The sequence below is a fragment of the Nylanderia fulva genome, unplaced genomic scaffold, assembly GCF_048542155.1.
Source record: "Nylanderia fulva isolate GAGA-0341 unplaced genomic scaffold, ASM4854215v1 Scaffold30, whole genome shotgun sequence".
Lineage (NCBI taxonomy): Eukaryota > Metazoa > Arthropoda > Insecta > Hymenoptera > Formicidae > Nylanderia > Nylanderia fulva.
In genome coordinates this window covers 715,958-740,731 of record NW_028190369.1, presented here as the reverse complement: position 1 = coordinate 740,731, position 24,774 = coordinate 715,958, and the positions used below count along the sequence as shown (strand labels likewise).

Below are 24,774 nucleotides of genomic sequence, written 5' to 3'. Positions count from 1 at the left end.
TGAAGTAAATCAAAAGCTTGGCCTCGATTGACAGTCGCGCGTTGTTCACGCGGTGAGATTTACCGCATTTCGCGATGTCGAGAACTACCAAGCAAGTAGCGCGACTCCGTGGCAGACCGGTTGCACTCTGCGGATCCTTAAAGCTTTACCGCTTCGGCCGATGGAAAACACTTGTTAGCGCTCGGCGAACGAATAAAGTGGTGCCTGTCCGAACTAAATGTAGATACATCTTTTATACGCGCTATCGCCAGCATCTTGCAGCCGCGATCGAGTTCCTCCTTTTGCTCTCTTTACTCTTCTCTTCGTCTTCCGCGCGGTCCACTGTGAACTCTCTCTTTTGCTTTCTCTCTCTCTCTCTCTCTCTTTCTTCCTCTTTATTTCTTTTTTTTCTCTTTCTCGAGGCATGTGTTCTGCCGACTGTGTTGTATGCGGCCTGCGGTCAGAATTTTGTGGCATCTAAGACTCGTACATACTACTTGAATTCTTCTTACGTCCGACTATCTCTAACATTCTTTCATTCGTAAAAAATAAAAAAAAAAGATTTCACCAAAGCACATGTTGTGTAGTAAAGAAAACAAGAACTTACAAGTATCTGCAAAGAAAATTAGCTGGGCTAATAATTCTGAAAAACTGGACACATTTCATAGATTATTGAACAAGCCATAATATGTTTCAAATCTTTTAAGTTTTTTTTAAACAAACGAATGAAAGAAATAATATTCTTAGCTATGCATTTGTGTAAGAATTTCATTAGATTTAATTGTTATTTTTTTAAACGTATTTATCTGTACTTCGAAAAATAAATTGATATTTAATATATATTAAATTAAACAAAGTATGAAAAATAATGAAGGAATAAATACAGTGAACTATTTTCGATGCAACAGTACGAAGATCATTATTTCAATTGCCGTTAGAGTTGTCGTGTTTGTTGAGATGACCAACGGTTGTAGAAATTTGTGGAATTATCGCGATAACTAGTGTAACACAAACGTATATCGTGATTGTCTCGTGTCTCTTCGTGATGCAAGTCACGTAAAAACGAGGGAAGCGTAAGAAATAGCTCGCGACTGGGTGGACAGGATAAGCCGCATCACGGCGCACCGCCGCCACTAATTAATACCACGAGAGTTAATTATGCCACGAAGCAAGACAATGTTGTCTATCCTCTATCTACTGCATGCGCACAACCTGCTAATAACAGGTAGTCGTAAGTTTGCTTAACTGGAAGCGCTACAGGTGTTCGCAAAAGTGTTACAGTGCTTTAGCACGGCGCGGCGTGGCGCGGCAAGAGTCATTGATTAGAGAATTAAAGGTCAGACCAGCATAATTTGCATCAGGGTATTTGCGTCTCTCGTTATGTTTAGAATACGGCTGAGCGCGAGGAAAAAAATTACGACGAGTTATAGGAAAAGAGATGACGAGCAAAATAATTCAGTACACGCCTATTATTTTTTAAGTACAATCGCGGTATACAAATAATATAATGAATGAATGAATAATGATCTTATATTATATAATAAATGAAAATATTCGTGCAAGAACAAATTATGTCTTCACCGCCTACATTATTATATCACGTTCATTCTTTTTCTATCAATTTTTCTCTACCATATATCACTTGTTGTCATGACTTGTACATTTCAATTGAGTCAAGAACATATAATTAATTTGACACTTTTTCTGCTATTACTCGGAGATATTCAATAACAAGTTATTATATGTTCTATACCGCGTAGGTTGTAAACATATGCAAAGATACACGTGATTTTAATTTACATACGTGAATTGTTAAAAAATTAATTACGCATATAAACTTCTGTTTAATATATTAAAAAAATATTAATTATTCAGAATACATTCAAATGTATCTAGGATATATTTAAATGTATTCAGGATATATTAAAAATAAAATGCACACGTTGATATAATAATAGATAAAGAGAACTGTGTTAATGCATCGAGTTTCATGGAAGGATGCGTGGAAAACTCGCATTATTATTAATATATTATCAACGTTCATACATGGCATCACTGATTAGACGATTACGTAGACAATTGCATCTTAACAGGCGGTCGTTTCCTAGATTTTCCGATGCCTTTTCACAGTTCCACCTAGGGAAAGGCGTCGATTGCTCGCGCGAACAATGGGACGAGGCGCGCGGATGTATCGCCCGCGTTTTCCCGACGGATATTATACATAATTAGGAACGCGGGTACCGAGACCAGGGAAGCAAACAATGGACGGCTCTTTTCGCATGCGACTAAATACGTCAGCACCACGGTAATTGGCCGACAATTACCAGCCGTAGGATCGCGGCAGCGTTAAGATAGTATAGTCCAGTAGCACGCAAATATGGGAGCGAGACTTATCTCGCGTAATTTATTTCGACGAGGTCGCGTTATGGCGACGTCGACATCGGTATCGTTGCGGAAGCGGAGAAATGCGATGAGACAAATGATATAGCGGGATCGAAATTGTGAGTCTCACCATGACCCTGCTTTATTTCTTATATGCATATGTGTTCAGGAAAAAAACGAGGTATAATCAAATGTAATAAACTGTGATATGAAAACTGAAATAAAACAGTAAATATTCCAAAATATAAAATCTGGATTCGCTGAAAAATAATTAGGATTCTGCAGTCGGTTGGATTGAAAATATCAGAGAAAAAATATATAATTGACACTATTTTATTTATCAGCTGTACTCGCAATTTATGAAGATATCTCTTGCGAAATTCGCCTAATTTCATTGTAGCTTGTGGCTCGCATTTCTAATTTTCCTAAAAATATTGTCTATTATCTTTGTAACGCAATTATATACACAGTATAGTGATTATTATTTACGATTATATTATGATATTTCTATTTATCAAGAAATATCTCAGCCCTTTTCTTTCCTAAGAAGAGGCCTCCGTTGCGCACGCGAACCCGCTTGCTTCCCAAGGAAGTTGTGTGTCTCCGCAAGAAGATGGAACGCGACGGGTTCTTTTTTCGACAAGACCCTAACGCGGTAGCACTTTAACGGCACTTCAGCGTCGATACCGACAAGAAAGACGTACGAAGCGATATCTCTCGATGAGACACACGAGAGACGCGATGGGGAGAGTGCGGCTTAGCATGGCTCATCAAAGAGAAAGAAAGAGAGAGAAAGAGATAGAGATCAGAGAGAAAAGGAGTGCCATATTTTAATGATATTTTCTTCCTTTTGCAATAGCGTCTTTTCTACGCGGCGCGACCCAAGAGAGAAAGAGATTCATCGAAAATTCTATTATTCTATTCTTATCATCGCGCTCACGCGTATGGTGGCCGGTATCGACAGACAGATACATAATGCAACGTGAGTTTCCGAGGTTACGCGCGCGAGCGCATACCTACCGGATGCGGCCACCACCGAGCTTGCATACTGAGCACTAAGGCGGTCGTCTCTCTGCGAAGCCCTCCTACAAAACGTGCTGACTCGTCGTGACGACTCTCGCTCGCCGACTTCTCGACGTTGGTCGAACGTGCCGTGCGACATTGATCGAAGAGAGGGTAGACTTGACATCTTTACGAACACTGACAGCGTCCGTACGGCATATACGTATAGGTAGGAAGATACATCGTCGCCTGACCTGACGTAGGAGGCCGATCGGGTACAGGAATGCTCTTTCGGAGTCTTATATCGAGTCCTCTCGTCCCTGGTTTGTTTCATTTGCGCGCGCGAACGCTCTCCTGTGTACCTACATTCTACAAATTTAATTGACGTCTGCTCTCCACTTGTCGTAATTATAATCGAGATGATGAGCGAATCAAGGAAGCGTTCATATTCTCATTTGCATGGTGTTTTTAGGATTTCAGTCCGCGGACTGTGGATTGATTAATTGATTGGTGCTCTCTTGTGCATTGATTTATGATTGATTGTATATGCAAATATATTGTTACGTCCGCGACCACCCTTCTTTTATCTCGAAGAAATGTCGCGCGCACTCAAACGCTCACACGCCGGAAATGAATACACTCGCGTAGTAAAGCAATAAACTTTAATATTAGAAGCCAATAAACCGTAGCGATACAATATAATATTACGTGCATTAATCCTAATGCAAATATATCCGCCGATCAGCTGTCAGAGGATACGTCCTCACCGCTAGACCAGAACAAAACGCATCGATAGACATAAACAGCTTCTTAGCGACGATAGAAGATCCTGATAGAAGACCCTGATAGAAGACCCTGATAGAAGATCCTAATAGAAAATCCTGACGATCGTATAATACAGGGATGTATCGTCAAACCGGGCGGGACACGGACATAACAATATGTAAATATATCCAAATGAAAAAGATACATTATCTTTAATGATTGCAAAATAATACGTGAAAGTTTTTAATATAGAAATTTTTATTTAGCATGCATTATCATTCAAATAAAATACAGCGAGCAAATAATAATAACATAAAATTATTTTTCACAAACAAGATTTTTTACATTCTGTGGAAAATTATCATAGCAGCGACTTTTGAATGATAAAAAGTAGAACGTACCAATTAGCGTTTGTAATTACTGCAACTATAATTAACCTAATAATAAATTTTGTTTAACATAATTAATGGAAAAATCGATAAACGATAGACAGAATAGTATTGCAATTCTACCTGACAAACGATCTACACTTTTGTCCTGACTGATGAAGTTTCGATTTAACCACATGTTGTGATTTAAATGTAGTAGCGGAAGATTAATTTACACGTAAAACGGCAAACGCGCTTGATGTGTACGAGAGGGCGGTTCGCCTAAATAGAAGAGGGAGAACGAAAAGGTTTGACGTATGCGCGAGATCAAATTCCCGCGCGTGCCGACGCGACGCGACAGGGGGTATCGTTTTAATTAACACTGCCCCGAACGCTGTCGTTCCCGGGGTTCCGTGAGACTAATCCGCCCTGTGCAAGAACAATGCATCGGGATCGACACCCGGTAATAACGACCTAACGCGCGGATGGTATCTCGGGCTCACGCCGAAATATGTCGTTGATTGCGCGTCGCGCGGATGTAGGTACCACGGATTTTTGTGCGCGCGCGATTACGAGACGAAGCTAAATCGAAGACGCGACAGCGTTCGCAGGGTGTCTAGCCGTTCCTTAAATTCTTTTAGTTCTTGAAATGTTCTGGAATTTTGTTTGTTCTTTAAACGTTCTGGAAATGTATACTTCAATTTTTCGTTGATTCTCGATTTTTTCGCTACTTCGAAACATTCAGTTAAAAGAGCAGTTGAGACTATTCGAGATAAAATATTGTATCTTACTTTGTAAATAATACAATATATTTTTTATTTATAGATTTTAATGCATATATTAATTTTCTTATATCGACTTGATAAAGAAAATAAAGTTCTTAATTTCTTGTACATTTTTATAATACTATTGGGAAATCGTGCAAATTTCTTTGAAATGTCCTGGAAATGTTCTTAAATTTTATTTTCAAAATTTACTAGACACTCTGGTTCGGAAATCCTGCTGATTCTACGGGAACGAGCGTAGGAACACCGCCCACGCGTTGCGTAACGTGCATTAATTAATTTTATCGGCGCGCACGTGTCTCTGATGAGCCACGGGGCGGAAAACGTCATGAAAAACATGACTTTTGCATCGAATCTTGGATATTTACTTCAGTTGCTTGCGTAATATCTTCGCTATATGCGCATTCATTACATTGCTCGCGAGTGATTGCATATCGGATGGAAGAATAGAACAGAGATGTAGCGTCATTATAGATGCTATTTTGTTTTGATGTGTAGAGCTCAATCTTGTTTTTCCGATTATGTTAAAAGATAATGAGATTGTTGAAGAATGGATTGATAGGCATAATTATATACAGAATTGGAACACACCATTTCAACATCTCATTTTTTATTTAAAGTAACTATTAAATTTGCAATTGAATACATATGTAATCATATTACTATATAATGATAGAAAACATCTGTTCAAAATTATACCTATATAAAATGTTCATGATTAACGTCTTATTTACATGTCATTGTGTATTGTTATATTTTCTTATAATGCTAGATTAACATCATACATGTTTCATTAGTTGAAATTATGCAATTCATGCAATTTTCTAATTTTATAATAAAAAAATGAATGCAATTAGAAAAAGCTAATGAATTTTAATATTGCTAATTTAGAAAACTAAAATAAAAAACTTTCTTTTATTCTTTCTATAGTCCGATAAATACAAACGATTTTCTAGTTCGAGAAACTATAGTACTCTAATTTTTACGATCCATTAAATGCAGTGGAAATTCATTAACTCGGAAAGTATCGTATATAAAATAAGTCAGTAACCGTAATTAGAACATTTTTCGGTCGTCTTACATCAGGCTCGATTTACATCTGCACGGGCTCTCGATTAACTCTTGAGTTATTCGGTGCAATTATCCAAATCTCTCGGAGGCAGAGCCATTTAATGGAAAATCGTTCGCGTTTCCGTCCAAGGCGCGTGTATTGTGCAGCCGGTGCAAATGAGCGGGCTACGATTTTTGCGACTCTCTCTCTCTCTATCTATCTTCTCCTCTCTTTTCTCCTTCCCTGTCGTGCAAGCTGTCCGTGAAAGCACAATGAGCCGACCGAGATCGCGCCACTTTGGGTCAAGACAATGCGACCATTTGCATGTGGCACTGCTCGCCTTAATTGCGGCCGCGACGATGGTGTAACCGACGAACTCTGCCGCATGACACGCACACATGGAGACGTAGGCCTTTTGCGAGCGGCCACGTGCTACTCACGAGACTCGTTTGCTGTTCGAGCATATTCATTTGTTAGGATGCAGATCCCACGACTAACTATATCCTTTCAAACGCGCTTGTTAGAATTTGTATTATTAGGAAAGTATATGTAAAATGTTTCAGACACAAATACTTTTTTTTTCTCATTTCAAATGTATGAGATTTAACATGTAAGAGAGATGATGAAATATACAGCGCGGAATTTTATATTAATTTTATAAAGCAATTTTTGGTATATTACCAACTTTGAGAAATTCTAAACATTTCAGAGACGAAATACACGGTTGACGAATTATCTGAGTCTAAAATGAGAAAATTGTTTTAGCATTAAAGATTAATATAATTAGTTTTGTTTAAATTGTTTTATTAATATTAAAAATTACAGTACATTTTTTAGATGGATTCTAGTAATATTAATAAAATTATCTAATATAAAAATTCTGAGATGAAATCAAGATATTAAATATTTAAATATTTAAGCATCTTTTATTTGATATTCAATTTTTTTTATTTGATATTCGCATATGTAAAAGCATTACCGTGTTCTAATTCCGACACATTTGCATGGACGAAAATATCTGCCGAAATCGAAGTCGACATATTATCGCGTTTGCACTTACGCCCGGGTGCAACGTCCGACTTTCGCAATTCAAATTTAGCCGGCAATGACATTTCGCTTTGCGCGCTTTTCTATATTATAATCGACAATACGTGGAATATTTATCATGCTGCTTTGTGCATAATAAAAAAGGCATATGAAAAAAATAATGAATTAATACGATGTTGTGGAATCTTGGAAATTAAAAAATCGAAAGATGATCGCAAAAAAGTAATGTTGACAAGGAAAATACTTAACTGAATAAATTATTATTCAATTGCAGTTAGATACTTAGAGCCACTCTACTGCGAATAAAAGATACGTGTAGCGTAATAACATTTCGTTTGAAAATATTAATCACAATATCGCATGGAAAGTTCTTAACGCACGTCGTTCGCATGTCAGGCACATCGTGTGTAATGTAAAACTGCATGAAGGAAGCTTTTAAATGTTAATGCTTGCCCGCGAGGCATTAGTCAAGTGTAGAGGAAAAACTATTAGACATTACTGGAAAACGACATGATGCAAGAAAAAATTTCTTTGATATATAATTATCGAAAATAAATATAATTATTTATTGCTATCATATACAGTTTGTAGCAATTCGGCCTTTCTTTTGTTTCACTCAATATAATTTACAAGGTGATTCGTCCGAAGAATTACTCAACATTTCCTTGTGAATCATTCGACTTAAATATTGCATGTCTTTGTGCATATAAGTTTCGCTTTATAAGCCTCGCTTGTCTCGAGATAAGAATACAATTAAAAAATTGTTCAAGCATAAATCGCAGATAACTTTCTGCGATTATGTAACTTACTGCGACTTGTAATATTTCAAGCAGTTTCGTGACATTTGCAAAAATATAATTGCAGAATATATATCTTTTTTTTTTTTGGAAAAATGCGATAAAGCTTTTTTACATATTCATAAATTCATTAAAATATATTTTGCATAAAGTTATTTATAAATATGTGTTAGACATGTATTTAAATTTATAGAGTTTAAACGCGAAATTATATTGTTAAATTCTATAAATAACCGTGCAAAATAATTTCACCTAAAAAATTGATGTAATATTTAACAAATAAATACACATTCTCCATAAGTTTGTTAGTTTAGAGAAAAAATATTTCTTCCAAGAAGATTCTAATCAAGAACGTATTAATAAGCTTTTGTTTTCGTTGACATCATCATCTACTGGATTGTAGATCCGCAGCAATCTGGTTCAGAGATCGTATTAAATCAAGACCGAACATCTGCAGAGCGTGATGCGAAGGTTGCGCAAAACGCACGCTCTCTTATCAACCGACGTGACAGATTGAGAGCATAAAAAATTAATCGCAACGCTTCAGAAAATTCCGCAGCTGCATTCGAGCTACATAATTATTCGTGGTTCGAGCCACTTATATTTATAATATTTAGTGAAAAAAATACTCTTATCTGTATATTCATTGCAGCCAAAACTTTGATAGCCTAATGGATTCTTCTCAGAATTAGAGAAACGTTTTATGATAAAATACTTTTATTTTTTAATTTCTTATTGACATTATATAGCATATAAATTTTGCAGGATTTTCTCTAGTTTTCTAAAGAATAAAATATTAAAGATCCTTTATGAGATCTCATTTTCGTTTATAGATAAACTTGTAGGATTCTACATATATGCTGAAAATATATATCGTTATAAGATGTAATTATTTTGTTAAATCTTTTTGTTAAAATATCTCTTTCTAAAAGCATGCATTGTCTTTTTTCTACTTCAAAAAAAATTGATGCTTTTGGCGTTCACTCAATTCGATTGAAAAATATTCTTCCGAAAAAAAATGGCCTTGTTGCATCGAAACCGTTAAAAGCTTTGAGAGTCACTGCTCAGGGTGATTGTTGGCTTTGCTTTTCTCCTCCTACCGTTTCTCTCCCCTTTTTTCCCCACCTCTTCCTCGCGATAGTATTACAGCTCACCCCGCGTGCACCGTTGTATTTCATTGTTGTGAACGCATGCAAATTGCGATCCCAGTGCCGGGGCCGAGTATCAATTCTAACAGAATTAATTCGAGTGCAGTCATTGTTTTTTGTGCGTCACAAAAAACCCTCTATACGCGGGCAGCATCACGTTTTGCCCCGCTATGAACAATATCCGGTTCATACGAGCGGTTGCGCACGTCGTCGAGCGTCTCGTATATTCCTATGGTCGGTGAAATCCTGTTTGGAAATTGGACCGAACAGGCCGTGAGTTTCGATATAACGTTCGGCAATCGATCATTTTATTGGTAATTATCGTCAACGTTTTTCGCCAGCGATGTCAGCGCGCAGCGTCAAAAAAGGATTGAGTAATATAGCGTCGCTAATTCGCAGATCTGAATGCTCATGTTTCATCACGCGATATCTTCCAGTGAATAACCTCGCTTTCAGTCACAAATAATCCAAATAGAGCGTTCATCAACGTTGAACAACACTTTTTTAATGTTTAATTGTAAAACTGCATATCCTCTCCCTCTTTCGTTTCTTTCTCCCACGCGGCAGTTAGTTATATAAAATGTTTAATATGTAAATATTTTGTAGATTCACGGAAAAATTATGCGAACCCATTTATTAGAACAATTATTAATTTGCGAAAATTTGATTCAGGAACCTCTTAAGAATTATAATATTAAGAAGATATTTTTAAGAAGGTATTTTTAAAAAGAGCGCACATGACAAGTTGACATATATTATAATACGATTTGTCTAATATTTATGTTCCAGAAAGATGACTTTATTGCCGTCAGCTCGATGTTACGTCAATATCTACCTGAAAAGGACACTCCATATATCTTGGACATCGATCTCGACTTCTTCAGCACTAAAAACCCCTTCAAAGATCTTCATGAACGTGTAAACCTCTACGATAAGTTGGCTCCATTGTTTACATATAAGAGAGCAGAATCAAATGATCCTGAGGTGAGTCATATATTTAGTATACAGGGTTTGTCCGGAAAGTAATGCGTCGCATTTTTTGTGACGCGACTATACATCGCAGAGCGATGGGACCGGTTGGGGAGGAAGGGGGGTACCCTTAGCTTTCCAACGGTAGGTCGCTCAATTGTTTCCATGCGCTTGGAGGGTTAGGACGGCTTATTCTGTGAACCTCTGCTTAGTGGTCGCGTCGAACTTGTGATGGAGAGAACGATAGAGCAACGCTATGCGATAAAGTTTTGCGTGAAGCTGGACAAGACGCCGCTGGAAACTTTTGAAATGCTCAAGAAAGTTTGGCCCCGGCGGACTTTTTTTTATTTCCTCGGCTGAAAAGGGAGCTCAAAGGACAACAGCTCGAGTCGGTTGACAACGTACAAGCTACTTCGACGGCCTCCCTGAACAGCATCCCAGTCAAGGAGTTCCAGAAATCTTATGACGCATGGAAATCGCGTTGGCAAAAATGTATTGACGCAGAAGGGTCATACTTCGAACAATTTTAAGTTGTTTTACCTATGCGATCAATAAATTCTTTTTTAAAAAAATGCGACGCATTACTTTCCGGACAAACCCTGTATATATATATATAATACGTATAAATATATGTACGTATCTTGCAGTCAAACTTGCTTGTTCAATTTATTTATGGATTCAAATGGCATACTGTTGCACTCAAAATAGTGATGCAATTAACGTTTCCATTTGACCGAGAGAATTTATTAATACATTTAACGCATGATGTTAGTTATCATAAACTGTCATGTCATAATTAAGTAAATATAGATGAATCTGTGAGATTAGCTGTTCACAAAATTCAACTGATTAACAATTACAAAATATCGCGGCAAATAGTAATTTGTTTATAAAAATGTTTGTTCAATCTTGCAAAAAATAATTAACATATTTTTTTAATCTTCGAGAAAGATCATAGGAGAGAGAGAAATAGAAGTTTATATATTATTCAACTAGTAAAACACGATGTAAATAATTTAGGTAAATCTATATAAATTGAATTTAAATCAAAGATGTTCTAATCAAAGATGTTTGCTCTATGTAGTAGTATAATTGAAATAATTTGCAAAATAGGGCAATTTTTAAGAAAATTGTAGAAAAATACAATTTCTCCCTCAGAAGCTAATTTGAGGTAAGTGATGCACGTATTTATTTAAGATTGAATTAATTCTGAATAAATGTCACGTCGTATACACACTCATAACGAATCCTAACACCGATGTAAGTAGGTTCCGTGCTATATTCTGTAGGAATAATCCTATATTATTAAATACGCGAGAATATTATATCAATCATGAAATATTCGATATCGCGAAAAGCTAACGTGAAACGAGAAAAGGAAGGGGAAAACGAGGGATCGCGTAAATCATGACGACCGAACGCAGCAGCTTTAGAGAAGCGATGGAATTTCGCGAATTAGAGAGTGGGAGGAATGGGAGAGGACGAGTTACCGGCAATGAGCGGAAGATTTGCGAATAATTAGGTGGACCGACAATGCCCGAGGTCCCGTGGTAGGCTGGTTACACAATGTGGCCTGCCACTAGCGGGATAATACCTGTAGACAGAGAAGAACGACTCTATAGGGTTTTAGGATTCGATGGACATAATGGTACTGGCCTATTGTCTACGTAACTGCAGACTGCCAACATCCGCCTCCGGGGTCGACCATGTCGGCTCATCTGCATACCAGCTTACAACCCTTCGGTCGTTTAGTTCCGAGCATCGAAAACGCTAATTTTGCCCCGACCACGTTATTCGTCAATAAATCTCGATCGCGTGTTGTTATTGTATTATTATGCGTCGCGTCGTTTGACAAGATGATCTCTCCGGACTAATTAACATGACGATATGCTTTTAATTAATTTTCATACAATATATGTCGCAACTTGCGATGTATTATTTATCATTATATTTAAAAAATTTAATCTTAATTTTCAAATTGAAACAATTTTATTAGATATTATTAAGAAATAATTGCCACTGAACATTTTTAACATTTATGAAGAGAATTATTGATCAAAATATCTAGTTCATCTTATTTTACGATCTTAGATTGCTCATAAAGGCTGTGCGCGATATTGACGTTGAGGAGATAAATATAGATTTTTCAATATTTATTATTTAAATATGTTTTATTATTTAAATAAGTAAAAAAAAATATTTTAACAACGATTTGACAAAGACATTTCTTTTAATCTTGCCGCATATGCTTTTTTAAATCTATATTTTGCTTTAATATTGACAGAAAAAATTCGTAACAATTATTTAATTAAAGTAACAAGGCTTACTGAAATGAATTGAGTTTACCGACAGCCTTTCACACAAGAGTTTGTTTTCTTTTTATATTATTTGCATAACGCTTTGCATTGCGTCTTTCGAAATGCAACTTACAATTGATCTATGCAACAGTGAAACGGCTTCTGCTTATATTGAATGAATCCTATTTTGCATATCTCCAATTGTCGAAAAGGCTTTGATCCGGCGAGCAGATTATCCGCAATTTCTCACGGAGTTTCGTGCGCCGTGCATCCTGCATATCATTTAAAAAGCATCGGCTATCCTATATTCGAAATCGCTGATTTCAAGACCGAACAGTCTAACTTCTTACCGTGGGATCTCGGCGAGATGCGTACCCTTGAACGTAAAACGCAGTGTCAAGCTTTGACATCTGGAATTACCTACCGTTATGTTAATGTTGCGAATCGGGCCATTTAAATGCGTGCCGGTTAAATATTCGATGCTTCTCAATCTATGTGTACCATGGCGGATAAGTCCAGTTTCTGCCTTCAGTAGGATGATAATGCGATGCGACTGGTCATGCGACCATTGTTGTCTCGAATTTAATTTTGAAGAATTTAGATGTTCACTTTTTTTTCTTTTTCTTTTTATTATTTCTCTATTTTTATCTTTCTCTGTCTTCTCAATCATATAAAATTGGAAAAAAGACTTGAATTTTAAAAGCATCCAAAAAATTAATAAATACATTTATATATATATATGTATGTATGCGTACACATATATACAATGTATATATCAGACTCGAAGAGCCAATAATTTTGATTTAATATATGCGGGTCAGACGGCGCTACCTGTCTTACCCTGAGAACTCGGCGATGCATTGTGATTGTAATCGCCGGCTGCAGGTCACCCTGTAGCCTATCCGGGGTCAGGGTCATTCCTGAATTATTTAAATTACGCAACCCACATTCCATCTTCCAGGCTCGTACACATTCACCGCTCGCGCCACCGTTCGCGATCCTTTGTAAAGCATAATAATTACGAGGAAGAATGGTAGAGTCGGTCCCTTGCGAGAAAGCAACCGCATGTTGTGTCTACAATTGCATCTATTAAAATGCATATTTTAATCCGATGATCGATATCGATTTGGTCTAGAAAAGACGATAAGGGACGATAGGGACGATACTTAATAATAATTTATTTATTATTCTTTTAGAACTAATTTCTTAATCTATAGAATTTTTAATAAATCGCTTTTAATTAAAAATATATAATCAAATGAAATAAAAAAAAAAAAAAAAATGTACAATAGGGAAATATAAATTGTTATACACGATTCATTTTTCAGACGTAAATCTATAACAGTTAAAAATGTGACGAAATTCGTGTCTCATTTGATATTATATCATAGTTTTACGGAATTGCTTCGCGTTACGATTCTCGAAAGCGCCGATTCGCGTTTCCTTCGTGAATTCATCGGCACGTACGAAGACTTGGGCGGCGGTCCGTGGGGTGTATTTTGTGCGCGACTCCTTTCTCAGGATCTGCCACGCGATGTCCCACTGGGATCCCTACGAAAGATGAAATGACACGAGCGGGGGGTCCAGTATGCAAAGCGAAGCCCGTTTCCCGGCCGCTCCGAATATTGATGTACGACCGAGTATGTAGATGAGCGTGAGAATGCAGCTCGTGCCGGATGGTGGCGCGAATAGGCGAACCGGAAGTAAGCCAGTTCCCCCACTATTCCGGTATAACTTCTGATCGTCTTTGCGGCGCATTCGTTTCTTTCTTAGAAACTGCAGACTATCGTCAAACGTCTTTTGCGAACGAGGACGAAGTAGTAAAAACGCGCAAGTCCAAGTATTATTGGAAATGTCAGATAAACAACTCGTAAATACGATATTATTCGAACTGTATAGCTGTTGGACTCGGTATACGTGTCAAGATTATTAATACTTTCAAAAAGCTTCGATTCTATACGCATACGTAGAATGAAATTATATTCAAGATACTTTGACATTTACAGCTTTTTTATGTAAAATTTTTCGACTGTAAATTTCTACAACATGCAATTTGTATTGCAAGTTATATAATCAAGTAAAAATGTATATTGTTTAACAACGCGTGAGGTTGATTCGAGCTAAATTGGCATTCGTGGTTTCAAAAGCGGAAGCGAGCTATTCTACCGGCATTTGTATCCAAATGGTTCTACCAATTTCAACAGAATTTATTGGATTGATCTTGTTGTTTGAGTAGAGTAACCACAGAATACTCTGATAGAATAATACATGGTTTACCAATATATACATATATGCCTATGTACCGTAACCAACAGGTATAGGAGCAATGTTATTAAAATGTTGATTGATACATATGTATATAACTTTAAGAGATATAGATTTGATTTTTATACAAATATTTTTACATATATACATTTTTATAGCATATCCATTACATTTCCAAAGAATTTGCACATTGCTGGCAGAGAGTATAAATACTGGTTTTTCTATCCGTCTATATATATATGTCTATAGCAATAGTTCAGAATTTGAAACGCATTTATTATTAAATAATCGCGATATTTTAAAATATTGATCAGTCGATCTTGTTTAGCGTTCGATAGTGCGAATTTTGTAATATCTTGAAAATACAAACTTTGGCAGAAGCGGAATTCAAAGAGCAATAATGCCATCTTCGGCAAGATTTTATGATCATTTTTTTCTCTTACTCTTTCCTTTTTTTGCACGTTTTCCCACCGTCTCTTTTGCTTTCACAACAGCTTTCTGCCGCTGAAATATCTGTTTAAACCTGCACGAGATACGAGAACGGGACGGAGATAAACAACGAGGAATTAAATATACAATAAAGTGTGGAGTCCCGGACAGCGAAAGGGCGTGGTGGGGGTGAGGGGGTGAGGTGGGAAAAGAGGGAAACTCCTTTACCAGCCTCGCGCTATTCCGTCTCGTACACCCTCTCGCGCAGCTCCCAACCCCCTAGACCACCCGCATAAATAAATCCAATTGGCTCAAATAAAATGTACGAAACGAAGTCGCGCCAATGGCCGGGGTATATTTTATTTTCTCCCATTTTCCCTCCCTCTCTCGTGTGCGAGTCTTTCGCTCTTTCTCGCTTCTTCTTCTCCGCCCACCCTCGCGTCATCCCTTTCCGTATCCGTCTGCAGGTTTTTTTTTTTTTTTTTTTTTTTTTTTTTCATTTTGCTCTTCTCTCTCCGTCTCTAGTCCTGCGACGACGGTAGGATAATTCAATCTCGACTTTTCACGGATTTCCCATCAAAGGAGACATACCGGTTACGAGCTGAGAGATTTCTCTTTCTTGACGCGTCTGCAGTTGCTCTGACTTTTTGAATCGAAACCGTTCTTATTTCTTATTCGTTCTTACTAACCTCGGTACTTTCTGTCGCCATAATATACATCTCTTAGCTACGTCGATATTTCGTATTAATATCCTGAACATTACTATTTAATGTGTTTATATGTTACAGTATTTTTTTAATTGATTTAACATTGAGAGACGCTAATATAGTATTATTTCTTCGAAATAATCTTTCTTAATTAATGATTTAGATTAACAAAATATATATGTATAGCTCAATACGTGCATATATTTTAACAATAAGGGAACATTACAAAATTAAATTTACAACAGTATATTATTAAGTTTATTTTAATATATACAATATTTCAATTTTATATATGAAGTCACATTAGATAATATTTTTAATTAGTTCATGACACGGTAATTAAATGACTTGTTGCGTTTAACTAAAAGATTCTGTATAAAAATTTTTTAAATTAATTTCTTTCATACTTTCTCTAATATTCAATTTTTCGTTATTATGAAGTACCTAAAATGAACAACAAGAGAAAACGTTCCAAAATGATCAATTTTGTGATAAATATTCTATTTTTTAATTTAACAATTTATTAAAGTACGTTGTAAAACTGATTAATTTCCGCATATTGATACTGATTTATCGATGTACAAGAATGTTCACTCCACGTGGACCAAAACACGTGCAAGGTTTCTTCATTAACAAGTCGCTCGGTCTTTGGTTGGAAGGAGGCAAATTTCGTTGGGGCAGGTCACTTTCGTAATTACCTTCTCTCACGGAAGTCCCAGGATGCTTGAACTTCGGTCTCTGAGGCGGCGGAGGTGGTGCTAACGGCGACGACCCTCCTCAAGGTCGTTTCTCATCCCCCGCAATTAAGTTCTCCGACAATTAGATCGATAAACGCAAGAAGGCGCCCTTTATGTTTCTCGCGCCGGGCCGTTTATGCGCTCCGTATAACAGCCGTGAATCTCTTTTCCTTTCTTCCGCCCTCTCTCTTTCATTCGCATCCAACGGACGATAATGAATCGCTGAAATTACAGTACGCCGTTAAGATCGCTCCGAGATCTCTTTAATAATGTTATACCTCCGTTCCACGTGTAATCTTTGATTAACCAAAATACTTCACGTTTATTACAACTTTATAATTCGGCTGTATGTGCAATATCCTATTAAAAATTGTGCAAGGTGCTTTCTATAAAAAATATCAATAGTTGTTTAATTTGTGATATACACACACACACATATATATTATAATTTCTAAATACAGACTCAAAATTTTATTTGTGCATATATGATTGATTGTTTAAATACAAATGCAAAGAAAAAGTTTATGATTTTTACGTGGGAATAAAAAATTAATATAGACTGTTTAGCTTTATGACTTACATACATTACAACAAATTATAAATTTGTTTACTGGTCTTGAATATAAAATTTTTGCTTGACTATCATGCGCTTAAAAAACTATTAAAGACTATTTAAGTTTATTTAAAGGGATATCAATTTGAAATATTGAGAAAATAAGAATGAATGCAGATGATTCATATTTGATAGTAGTTTGCTAGTTTTTTTGGGGGAAATAATTGCAGTAATTTCTTGCATAAATATATATCAATAAACAAATAAAAAATATATAAAACATAATATCTGTCACTCTCTCTCTCTCTCTCTCTCTCTCTGAAAGGGAGCTGATCATCGCTAATCTGACTATAAGATATAGTTAGAATTCTATAAATGTTAGTGTTTGGGAGGGTTTGAGAAGGTTTATTTTACACTTGGCACACATCTAGAAAACCGGATAAGAACCAACATCGCCATCTATCGTAGGTGATAAGAACGAAGGCCTTCCTTCGCAGTTTCCGGAGAGGCCGCAATCCCGTTGGATGACGTGACGAGCGACGCCGACGCCGTGCGTCCAAGATGGCCGTGGATCGTTAAACGGTCACGCGCAAACTCCTCGGGGGGATAGTGGGATAAAGAGGGTTGGTTTGGGGGAGTCTTGCTTCTTAATAGGGTCGAAGAGTAGTTACGATCTCAGATCGTCACAGCTAGCTTATCAGATCGTTTCACTCTACATTAGACTTCTAACGCGCGCAAAGTGTCACAATTAAATTGTAGTTTGTTGACTTCGTTTATTACTATTGAATATATATTTTTCTTCCTTATCAAATTTTATTAAAAATTTCGTGTTTATGATAAGCAATGTACATGTAGGAATTTAGATAGTCGTCATCATAGATATTTCTTTGCGTTGCTGATATGAGTCATATTTGCTTTAAAGATATCGATTTCACGAGCAACTTTAAATACATATTTTATACTTTTAATATATATTCAGTTTTTTCGTACGAAAGTTAAAATCGTTAACATTAATTTCTGGTATATTTTAATTATAAAATTTAATTATAATTTCAAAATTATATAACACACTATACTAGCATCTTTATCTCTTTTTTTCATTGAAAGTTTTACAAACACATGTCTTATATAATCGATTATTTCGAATATCAAAATGATATGCGGTCAATAAACTACAATGGATGTGAACCAGCGAGAAATTCCTGAAGACGTCAATGGCCATATTTAGTATCCATCATAAACATGACGAAGGTTATTGGCCTTTCGTCGAACAATTGTTGAAATGACAGTAGTCATTACTTTAAAAAGGCGTAAAAAACGCGCAATGGACGCATGTGGTCGTGGCGTGTTTGCACTATTCAGCATAAAGCTCATTGCCCTCCACGTGGAAGCGCCGTATCCGTTTCTTACCGGCACGTACATACATGCGCACGCGTATTTCGGTAGCGAGTGCAATAGTGTCGCGCACATGTTAGATAACGATATGTATTGACGCGTCACGCATTAAACACCATATGATGCCTCGAAACTTCGCGGCGATGCGTAAAAATGCGCACGTGGATGTCAACTGGTCATTACCAAGACAATACCGATTCGCTATATTCGATTGACAGCACAACTTTGTTTATTATCCATACAATTACCTAAAATATAACAATCATCACCCAATATATCTTACTTTAATATTATTGTTGAAAAATTCAATACAAAATTATATCTATGCTTTATATATGTAATAATTAACTTTATAAAGTTTATAGAAAAAAATACTAAGAAATAATTACTAGAAAAAAATTAAATAAAAAATAAGAATTAAATAAGTATTTTAAAGATTAATATATGTGACACTTTTTCAGCACATGATAAAAATATGTGATTGAATATTTTACGATTCATTTTTTTATTCTATTAAACTTTAATTAGAACTTGCTCGCGTTATTTAGAGGAATGACACTTGCGTAATGCGAACTCAGAGCACATATAATAATGCGATGTCTCTTTTTTTCACACGTTATCAAATTTGTCTATCTCTCGTATGAGATGTTGTGTCTCTGGAAACATCGCCATGCAGCGTTTGCGTGTACGACGGCACGATTTTTCCGACTCTCGTTGATCAAACTGACGTCTTACAAGAAACAAAAAGTAACATCACAGCTGCATATCACATTTCCCATGATAACTGTGTATGTCACATACACAGTTATCATGGGAAATGTATAGGCAAGTACCTATATATTTATCTATAAATAGCACTTGTGGCGCGCATCGGAAGCTTAAACACGATGAAAATGTGTATGTATATAAATCTGTGTGCTATCGATCTTGTCGTTCTAGAGCGATCTAGAGCGATATGCCATGACATCGAGTGACATTTTAACGACAGTGATTATTTGCGATAGCGAGACACTTGCCAAAACTCTAACAAAGTAACGAATCTCTCTCTCTCGAGAATCTATGATAGTCGAAATCAAAAGAGAGTGATGTATTGTTCGGTATTTTAGATGTAGATATAAATAACGCAAATTGTATATTATTGTTGCTTATTTTCGCGATTATATGGAAGATATGCAATCTAACATTAGGTTTCGTCGACACAAATTTAAACGTATAATTTATATTAATTTCAGTAAATTATAGTATGCTTGTGTATGTTGTGACACTTTTTTACATTTTATATGTAATCATTATTTTATCACGAGTTATTCTATAATTGAATTTTCTTTTAAATAGAAAACTGCCATCGCTTTAAAGACGATTCATATAAACAATTTCATCTTGTGGTTTGAAGACCTAAATTGATTAAAAAATAAGCGGAAAAAACAAATACTTAAACTTTCGTTAAATGATCACTAATGACGTTGAGCGACGGTCATAGATAGGAATAGAGAAGATCGTTCTGTTTGTCGGTTCAAAGACTGACGAGTATCTATGAAAAGAGTCTTGATTGCGGCACAAGTCGTCGGGGATCTTGGTTGCCGCGATGCGTAATGCGAATTCCTTATTGATTGCGGATAGTTGTGTTTAATAGTCAACCCATTATCGATAGCAGATGTTGCACGGAAGAGTGGTTCTGCGATGAATGAGATTATCGTGTAAGTGCAATCATTTTATGTAATCAGTGATTACGTGCATTACGGATTGTACGTAATGTTGAGTTATTGACTAAGAAGGAATGATCTTAATAAGCAGATCCAAATAGCATAAAGCTGGTTTAAGAATTTTCGATTAATTCAGTAAATATTTAACTGCTTTTTTATTTAACATTTTAATAGAAGGTAACGTTTGAAAAAGTTATTGTGGAATATTCTTTTTCTAATAATTTTAATTAATTTAATTAAAATTATTTTTTAATAGATTTTTCTCCTCATTTTTAATTTGAAAGTTATTCTCCAGCAAAATGTATATGTTGATAGTTATTTCAGCTGCAAAATCGAAAAAATTGAAAATTTTTTATGAAATTTAGATACTTAAAAAGTTGTAATAATTATATAATTTTTTTTGCGCACAGAAGTATTTATTTTGATACTATAAGTGGGATTAATAAACATAATATTAAAATTAAACTATCGACTCAAGATATCCGAAATTGTATCATGTTGCATGAAGAATTTGATCGAACAGTAAACAGTTTGTTCCTAATTTTAATAGTATAGAAGAATTTAATTAACATTATAGGACGCCTGAGGCACGTTTGAATACATCTCGAATAATCTCGAAGACGCACACAGTTCGCATCTTCCGTTGCGAATCCGAATGCGACGCGAATCGCCTTTCTCTCGGCGCAATCCGTAAATCAGCGGCGAGTCTAAAATCACAGGGGCATCCAATTGAACTCCATAGCGATTCTCGGTGTCAATGACTCCGAGGGACCGTATGTCGTAAGCTTCGAGCACGGTTGATTTCGATCACCGGGTATACGCATGCATACACACGCACGCGGTCATACAAACACGTCGTACCTCTCTCGCTCAGCCCTCGGTCTAGTCCCGGTATAGTCGCGTAATTGATGCTCCCGCGAAAACACCGTCAATTGTCAGAGCACATGGTTCCGCGATATGCTCGATGCATAAGCGCATGACTTCCCTACAGGTGGTATGCAACATAGAATGCAAGAGCGCAATGAACCCGTCGCCGTTGCAACGAAAACGCCATGCGTACTGTATTGTTCGTGACAATGGCAGTCAATGACCTTTTATGGACGGAAATGTGAAGTTTTGCCGAATTTTTTTTCCGTGGTTAAAAGTTTTATTCGTTACTTTTCAAACCGCATTTCGAAGAGGGAAAAATACGGTTTACGAGGTCGTTGAGCTAACAATGAGGATTAAAGGCAGTTCAAAGTACTGCAGATTAGCTTGCAGATGCATATCTCGTTTTATTTTATTACCTTGTATTTCTACGTACGAATATATTATTTTTATTCAGTTCATAAATTATCCTAATGATCGAAAAATATTTAAATTTCAAATATATTAGAGAGATTTATTATACATCAAATATAATTATCTCTCTATTTCGTGTTCTATTTTTATCTTATTAAATAAAAAATTCAAGATGAATTTTATACTTTAGAATCAGAATGTATAGTTTAGATAAAACATGATATAACATGATATAATTTAGATATAACATGATTATATGAATTTTCAATTTGTATTATATTTTTTCAAATAATCTTATTTAATATCGAAGTCAAATATTTATGTATGCGCTTAGTTTTCTCACGTGACTACTTATTTGTATATTTATGATTGTCAATATTTATATTATAAATTGTTTGCGCGTACGCTCGATTGCTGACGTTGAACGCTCACGCACGAAGCTACGGATCCTGACAATCGGGTTGTAAATCCGATCGTCGATATCCGTCTCGTGTATAGATTGCACAGGAAGATTCAAAGTGGACTGTATCTTAAGGAGGGTGGACGCGCTCCGATTGGTGCGCAGGATGGGTAACGATTTAAGCCACGTGCCGAATCGAGAACCAGAATACGGAATTATATGCACAAATTACATAAAAACAATCCATTTATTAACTAAATTTGTCCGAGAGTCACAATGTACATAAACGCAAATTAATTTGAAACCTTTACATAAAATCTTTATCTATTAACGAATAAAATAGTCACCGCGAAAACACGTACGACGTGGTTGTTAAGCAGTCCGAAATGTCTCACTATATGGTATCTAGCATGTGTTGCATGGACACCACCGAAAAACTATTTGTTGCATAACAATTGCTAGTTACGATGAACACGCTCGAAACTCGTGTATCGAATCGTTCGAAATCTCATATTAAGATTTCGTACACGTTGCCGATTGCGGCGAATGCGATATTAAATCGCGAACCGAAATGTTTCAATTAACATGAAGAATCACTGATCACATAAATGTTACAGTGCGTTGAGCACCACGGGCTCGAAGGGATGAAAAAAAAGGAACGCAAACACAATCACGACATCAGGTATCAGTCCCAGATGACTGATCACGTGATCTGCGCGCTCCAACTCACGTGATCTACGCGTGCCAAGCGAACACGCGCGAGCCTCATGTATACAATTATTACGTTCGTGGAAACAATCGGACTTCGGCACCTTGATATTTCACCATTGCGTGAATTCTGGTCCCAAATCACTGAATTCCGCTTCGTTAACAACGTTTTGAGCGCAAATTTTATGTCGCGTATATAACGGCGCACCTTGTTGCTACCGTTAATTAGCGAATGTCAAAGTGAACGTATTTCACATCTCACTTATCACTGAACCACAGCAGAATATCAATCTGATTATTTTTTTTATTAATCAAACGAACTACGAACAATTAGAATCGCGACGGAAAACCCACATGTGACTAATCGCAACGCCGTGCAAGGAGCGAATGCCCAGGTTCGATGACGAGGCAGTTCATCCCCGATCGATTCGATAATCGAACGCTTGAAGCGCGGCGTGTAGGTTCAGTGCGTGCTGCCCCGTGCCGGATTAACTCAAAAATTATAGAATTTCAAATTATTGACCTACTTCTTCATTCTCTTTGAACAAATAATAAAGTTCTTGACCTGGGGTCAACTTACTTCTGAACATACCGCCCGCCTCGAAATAAAGATTTCGAAATGTCTTACAGTAACTAAAGGACTTACCCCAGGTTTGGGTTTTTTTTTTTTTGTTACATAAAGAAAAAAAAAAAAAGAAAAAATAAAACGTTAATCGCTTAATGATTTTTCGAGTGAGATTCAGTGATTACATATTGAACAATAACAGGCATTTGGTTGCTTACATGATTGAATAACAATATTAAGACATAGATTCTTACTAAACTTACATTAACGCGACGCGAGTGGTCTTGAGTAGTCAAGGATATTGAGCGCCGCCCGCCTTAACTAACTACGAAGGACTTGACTTGTCCTAATTATGCGAACGATTGAGACGTTGCATGCGCATTATGGAGTTGGGTTTTCCGCAGTACCTGTCTTACGTTCCGACAGTTGATCGATTAAGTTAATATCGATAGGTAGTAGGCACAATTTAGTTACTGGTCGCTTGTATTCGGACGTCGCTGTTTTAACTGAGACGACTCGAGTTAACCCGTCAGAGCCCGGATGACAATGAATAACTCGCCCTAATTCCCATTTACACGGTGGGAGAAGGGGGTTTTGAATCAAAACCATTGAGCCAACCTGAATCGGAGGCGTTTCTCGACGCCACTTTGATCTTTGTTGAAGAGTATTGACATAATCTGACTGCCACTGCTTCCAAAAACGCTCCGTAATCTGTCTGAGTAATTGCCATCGCGACAATCTGTTTTCGTTCAATTGTAGAACGGAAGGTTCCGGATTCGTAGTAATGGCAGTCCCAATCAAAAGGTGACCTGGGGTCAGGAACTCGTAGTCATCTGGAGTATCATTGAGTGGAGAAAGCGGCCTTGAGTTGAGGATAGCCTCAATTTTGCACAACACTGTCGTGAACTCCTCAAATGTCAATGCGTGTGAGCTTACAATTCGACGAAGGTGGTGTTTGACACTCTTCACTCCTGCCTCCCATAGTCCTCCAAAATGAGGAGCATGAGGCGGGATGAAACTCCAAGTGATCCTATCTGTTGCGATTAAATTGAGAAAATCCGTATTGCGTTGAGCATCCCGATACGCGCGGGATAGCTCTTTATCGGCTCCTGTGAATGTTGTACCGTTATCCGAATACATAACTGCTGGCAAGCCTCGTCTGGCGCAAAATCGTTGAAATGCGTTCAAAAATGCTGGCGTTGAATAATCGCTGACCAACTCGAGATGAATGGCCCGAGTTGCCAAACATATGAAAACGGCTATGTAAGCCTTTCGTGAGGTGATTCCTCGACCAGCAGAGGCTCGAATGAGCACTGGACCGGCATAATCGATGCCGCTGTGCAAAAACGCCCTCGTTGGCGTTGAGACTCGAGTTGATGGGAGTTGACCCATTAACTGATTGGCTACCTGAGCTCTTTCTCGCGTGCATCGAACGCACCTG

The 24,774-nt window shown here is 36.8% G+C and overlaps 1 protein-coding gene and 1 long non-coding RNA gene across 2 annotated transcripts in view; one reads left to right on the top strand and one right to left on the bottom strand.

Annotated features, from left to right (window-relative positions):
• MESR6 (misexpression suppressor of ras 6) overlaps positions 1 to 24,774 on the top strand; it is a 593,526-nt gene that overhangs the window by 358,918 nt on the left and 209,834 nt on the right. The window contains exon 5 of the mRNA XM_029302390.2: positions 10,114 to 10,308. Coding sequence (XP_029158223.1) covers positions 10,114 to 10,308 — 195 coding nt within the window. The remainder of the gene's footprint in view (positions 1 to 10,113; positions 10,309 to 24,774) is intronic.
• LOC114930576 (uncharacterized) overlaps positions 16,332 to 24,774 on the bottom strand; it is a 62,102-nt gene continuing 53,659 nt past the window's right edge. The window contains exon 3 of the long non-coding RNA XR_003819482.2: positions 16,332 to 16,950. This is a non-coding gene — a long non-coding RNA (uncharacterized LOC114930576). The remainder of the gene's footprint in view (positions 16,951 to 24,774) is intronic.